This window comes from Phragmites australis, chromosome 21 (assembly GCF_958298935.1).
Source record: "Phragmites australis chromosome 21, lpPhrAust1.1, whole genome shotgun sequence".
Taxonomy (NCBI): domain Eukaryota; kingdom Viridiplantae; phylum Streptophyta; class Magnoliopsida; order Poales; family Poaceae; genus Phragmites; species Phragmites australis.
In genome coordinates, this window is record NC_084941.1 from 1,648,482 (window position 1) to 1,654,481 (window position 6,000).

Here is a 6,000-nt window from a genome sequence, read left to right on the forward strand (position 1 = left end):
TAGATCTGAAATAGATGGTGGCTTGTCTGGTGTCCCCGATTCAAGATACGACCTAATTGCCCTTAAAGCAGTCTACCCCAAACCTGGATTTATGAAGTGTGTACCATTCAACATATTAGCTCCAAGGACCCCTGCGGTAACCTCACACGCGAAGGATCGAGATGATGACCAAGAAGGAGGTGAATAGGCCTTATTCTAATTTTCCTCAAAACAAGCTAAGACTTTGCATTAATGAAATTAATTACAAAATTAAAGGTAATCTAAGGCAAGCTATAAGATGCAATCCTATAAGAAACGAACACAACAAGGATTTACACTAAACAATTTAAGAATTTACAATAAAGTAAGGAAATAAGCAAAATAACCAAAGGAGGAGACAAGATGATGTTGTGGTATTTCTTCTCTTGCGGAGGCAAAATCCGGCCTTCACAATCCCTCTCACGACACACCACAAATGAATCGGTGGCTCATAAGCAACTCCTAGCCATCTAGGAGTCATCAATCTCCAAGAGAAACAAATGCAAGCGAAGAAGCTCGGAGATGAACCCTAGTGCTCAAAGATGATTTTTTTTTCTTTCTAGCATTCAATCCCTCTTTTCAAATCTCTCTCTAAAGATCAATCACTTTCTAGGGAGAGGAGAGGAGCTTTTGCTTCATATGTACTGAGATTCGAAATGGACAAAGGTTAGAAGCGGACATGGGAAAGGGTGTATAAATAGACCAATTTAAAAACTAGCCGTTGGACACCTTTTCAACCCACATCAGAACTTCTGATCCCCGCGATCGAAACATCTGATGTGTGTAAATGAACAGCTTTGGACTCCACTTCCAAACTCAGATTTGGTAAAATTAACACATCGGAACTTTCGATGTATATTGCTTGGAACTTATGGTACAAAAACTTAAATCAAAACCAAGAAAACCGTGTTCAAAAAAATTGGAGATTCTGATTCTTATCGGAACTTCCGATCCAAATATCGGAATATCCGATCCAAATATTAGAACATCCGATACACGAATTTTAAATCAAACCTGAGAACTCTATGTTTCCAACCCTGATCGGAACTTCCGATCAAAATATCAGAACTTCCAATGCATATAAATTCAGCAGACTGAGAGCCCAGAGTTCCCAAACTTTGAACTGTTCAACTGATCAAAACTTCTGATATACCTATCAAAACTTTGGATTTCACTAAGAAGCTTTTGACCCAATGTCTGTGTTGTGAACTCTCTCTCTATCTCTCTCTCTCTCTCTCTCTCTCTCTCTCATCAGAGTATAGATCATTTTGAGCATTAAGTTCGTAGCAAAGCTACCACGTTGCACCCCTCTTAATAGTATGGTGGTCATATACTAAATTTTTTAAAAAACAAAAGATTATTTTATAAAAGGAAAAATCATGCGACATCTTCTTTTGTCAATTTTTAGGGGTTGCTAACGTCGTGATGCTTTCATCAATGTGACTTTCACCTATTCAAATACTCATTCAATACTACAGAAAAGGGTCCTTTGTGCCCCCTTTTCACTGTTGATTTGAAGATAACCGGCAATGATAAATTAACACTACCGGTTCTTATTAAATGTAGTTCATTTCAAAAATCTGTAACGGTTTCATACGGTGTCAAATGAAGACAAACTTTAAATGAAAATTGTAGAACTTGATGAGATCTACAACTTTGTAGTTGGTAACTTTTTATTTGAAGCTATATAGATATCCAAATAATCATCTAAAGACTATCAAAGAAAAATCACGAACTGGACCACAAATTAAGTAAATTATTGGATCTAGTGCAACACTAGTAGGAATGATTAAAAAAGACACACTCGGCCACAAAGTTGAAAACTGCAACTTCAAAGATTTTTATCACGAGTTTCGTAACTCAGATTGATGAAACATCTTCGTATAACTGACTTTTAGATGTAGCACTATGTCTAAAATTTTTTTAAGGCAAATTGGAGAATATAAATTTTGATAAAAAGAACTTCAGAGGTCTTATCGAGGGTCTTCTAAGCCTTTTTTGAGGTCAAGAAAGGTACCAGAGTGAACATATATTTTTCAGATGCGCCTTCTCGTTAGCTTCAAAAGTAGAGGTCAAACGTTGAAGTCAGACACGGTATGCAAAAGTTATGGTTGTTTTATTGAACATTGCACAAATTGGAGACTAACCTTTTCATACTGAGTCGGATGAAGACAAACTTTATATGAATATTGTAGATCTCAACAAGATGTACAACTTTGTAGTTTATAGCTTTTTTGTTTAAAGCCATATAAATGCCCAAATAACCAACCAAAGATTTGCGCAGGAAAGGTCAAAAGAATAAATTTCAATATAGTCATCAGGTAAGTCTGTGAGGTGAGATGGTAAGAAGCTTCCACGCGAGGATGGAGGTCGCCAATTCGAATCCCACAAAATGCATGGGTGTGTAATTTGCTACGTTCAAGTGAGAGCAACCACAAGAGCCGTGAGGGGTTGTCACATGTTAGAAAAGTATGGGGGAAGCCACGGCAGTTCGTTTGTCGAGTGTGGGTCAAAATTGTATCCCTATAGGCCTAGATTGCGGCCTGCTAGTCCAAACTTGCTCCCTCCCTTTGCTCCCCTGGCCAGTTGTATTGACCACAATGATGCAGATAGAAACATTGGTGAACACACCCGACAACGGCTCCTAGCTTCAACCTCATAGTGCCCACTTTGATTTCTTGCAAAATTGAAGCAGAGAATGCTTAAGAGTTACCGAATTCCGATCAAAATGAGAGATAGGAAAGCTGGATTCCGAGGGACATCATCGGAATGTTAGCAAATTGGCATTGAGGGGAAACCCTAGGTTCCGTCCAAGCGTCCTACCAAGAGCCGTAAATGGTTTTCCCAATCCCATCTGTAATCACCATCCCCCTTTGAATCCCTCTGTAGCGGTGAGAGGAGCTCCACCGCTGCGGTTGTGCATCGCAAGGGGCTGGTGGCGCATTTCTCACCTTGCTCGCTCTCTTTGGTGGGCTCATTGAAGGCAATTTGTCGGAGCATGAGTGTGAGACAGAACCCATCCTTAATTTTTTGAGTCATTCATAGGTGCTAAAGAGAAACTAAGCGGAAGAGAAATAAGTTAGCATTGACGTTAAGGGATATAGACATGGGTGCTAAGACTAGAATGCATGACATAAATACTAAAGTTTGCTAATGATGCTAAATTCATTTTTAAATCATCTTAGCATCTATAAAATGGTGCTAAAGGATAAAATAGTAGTTGCTAAGAGAAAAAGGATGTTAGATAACTACCCTTGACACCCTACTCAAGGGGTAGCAGATAACTTAGCAATCATATTATACAACTAGCAGTCATGACGTGACCTAACTCAAGGGGTAATATCCGTTACCCTTGAGCTTATTCAGCCAATGGCCAGTGCAGTTCTGCAGCTAGCAGCCATGGTGGGATCCGGTCACGTTTTGTACTCAGAACTTAGCAAGCTAGTGCCCAGTATCGCTTATTCAGCCAATGGCCAATGCTATTCTGCAGCTAGCAGCCATGGTGGGATCCGGTCACGTTTTGTACTCAGAACTTAGCAAGCTAGTGCCCAGTATCTCACACAGGGCTGTTTAGATAGGTTCTGGTTTTGGAGGTTCTGACTAGTTGAAAAAGTTGCTGTGGTTGTTGAATTTTGATCATTGCTTTTTATAATAAGTTTTTAGTTTCTTAGTACAACAAAAGACAGAAAAACCAGTCAGAACATACTTCTCAACTTTTAGTTTATTTCAACCACAATTGCTTTTTCAATCAGCTAAAAACCCACGAAACCCTAACCAGAAATCAAACTTTTGATAGCTTCTCGCTTTTTTTATCCAAAAGCTGAAAAAAAAATACTATCCAAACAGGACAGTCACATCAGTTATCACTTTGTAATAGTTATGCCGGCACACAAGTGGCCACTAGGACGCAAAGTGACGAGTAAGATAAGGGTTGCATGCATGGACCCAGCTGCATCCTGCATGCTACCCTTCTGACAGCAGCTAGCGCGCACCACCGATCGGGAACTGGTGCATGATGCACCGTCGCATGTGAACGCATACAAGCATGGAGTACAACACGGCTCCGGAAACCAATAGCCCTCCCGTGACCTTACCCGCCAAGCCTGCGCCGATCTCACGAATGCATGGATCCGAGTCGTAATCTACGACCCAAACCGTCCATTGGTGCCTAGGGATTCCGATAAACACATAGCTGTATACGGATTAGTTTTAGCGGTTATCCGTGGCAAACCTCCAAATGACATCGCTGTCACCCATGATCCGCAGCGCCTGGCTGATCAGGTCCAGCCAGCCCACGGGTTGACACTGGCCGGCCGGCCATTTCTGCCCGTGCGTGCATGCATGCATGTGTTATCCGGTCACGGCTTCTTGTCCCATGCGGCCCGTTTCCCAAAGAGCAGCATCGTGCCATTGATTTCTACTCCATCTTGTTTTGTCCTGCTGATTCTTGCCACACCTTGGTTAGTGGAGTAGCAGCGATCGACATCTTTATATGACGCCAAGCCGTGAAGCGATGCTTCCACCAGAGGGAGACTCACACTTGGAGCAGCCACAGCGGGTGCTTGGCTCGGCTTTGGTTGCTCGTGAGTGAGAGGGTGAGTGACCAATGGCGTCCAGGGCGTCCCTCTTCTTTGCCCTCAGCCTCCTGCTCTTTGCGGTGACCAGTGCCTGCCCTTACTGTGGCCCGGGCAACCATGGCCACGGCGGCAGTGGGGGTAGCGGGAGTCACGGCGGCAGCGGGGGCGGTGGGAGTGGCGGCTACGGCGGTGGGGACAATGGTGGCTACGGCGGTGGCAGCGGCGGTGGTGGCAGCGGCGGCGGGATCGGTAGCGGTAATGGAGGCGGGATTGGTGGCGGCAACGGTGGGACGACAGGGTGGTACGGTCGGTGCCCGACAGACGCGCTGAAGCTGGGCGTGTGCGCGAACGTGCTGGACTTGATCAAGGCGAAGGCCGGCGTGCCAGTGAACGAGCCGTGTTGCCCGCTACTGAACGGGCTCGTGGAGCTGGACGCCGCCGTGTGCCTCTGCACGGCCATCAAGGCCAACGTGCTGGGGCTAAACCTCAACATCCCCATCCACCTCAGCCTCGTCCTCAACTTCTGCGGCAAGGGGGTCCCCACGGGTTTCAAGTGCGCGTAATCATGCATAGTTTCCTAGTGCGTCGTTAGTACGTGACGAATTTGTGCATGCATCGGGGGGTTAATAATAAGCTAATCATGTTGTCATCAGTGTTAAGTTGTCCATGCGTTGTTTCAGTTAGCATGGAGTTGTCGGTTGTAGCCTCTAGTCATCTTTGCATTTGGGTTGGTGTCCAAGCTCAAGTTTGGACTACTTGTACTTGCTAATTTTCCTATTTTAATTCACATTCTCCGATTTGAATTACGAATGGCTAGACCTCTCCTTTATCTACCTTCGGTTTGGTTCTACTCGATCGCGTGTATTGTCGTGTCTTGATCCGGAAACACAAGCACATGCTCCCTGTAAGGCTATAACTCCAGTAGCACAAGGCTGTCACTATCGATACTGGAGGCAATGGTGGATCGAAGGCTAGACTGGATTGAGCAGGAAATGAAGAGCTGCGCGGGAACCCATCGATGGGCCAATGGAGTAGTACTCAGGTGTCGTGGCCCAACACGCGTTATGCAACTGCGGTGTGGGCCAAGTGACGGATTGGTGATGAGGAGAGGGTTAAGAAGGGTGTAGCGTGGGTGTGAGAGGCATGGAGAATGAAAACACTACTCTGAACATCTCTGAAACCTCTCATGGCAAAATGAACTCCGTCTTCCTCAGCCCCTTTCTTTTTTCATGATTTCCCAAATCCCTACTACTATTGAGTTTATGAGCATGATTGATCGGGATCGTGACAAATGCACTACCTCTGGCATCGGATCTCGCTCTGTCCCTGTTCATTGGTCATGCAAATTATTCGGTGGCCAAGTTCATGTTCATTGGTCCTGTTGATGGCCGCTGAGCTCCTCCTG

The 6,000-nt window shown here is 44.6% G+C and overlaps 1 protein-coding gene across 1 annotated transcript; it reads left to right on the forward strand.

The window, feature by feature from the left end:
- The first annotated feature begins 4,475 nt into the window (after positions 1 to 4,475).
- Positions 4,476 to 5,398, forward strand: LOC133902888 (lipid transfer protein EARLI 1-like). The gene has a single exon (XM_062344211.1). The coding sequence runs from the start codon at positions 4,625 to 4,627 to the stop codon at positions 5,156 to 5,158; it is 534 nt and encodes a 177-aa protein (XP_062200195.1). The 5' UTR covers positions 4,476 to 4,624; the 3' UTR covers positions 5,159 to 5,398.
- Positions 5,399 to 6,000: the final 602 nt, after the last annotated feature.

What these genes read in the sequence shown, in the direction of transcription:
- LOC133902888 (XM_062344211.1), top strand. Translation starts at nt 4,625, where the DNA reads ATGGCGTCCAGGGCGTCCCTCTTCTTTGCCCTCAGCCTCCTGCTCTTT.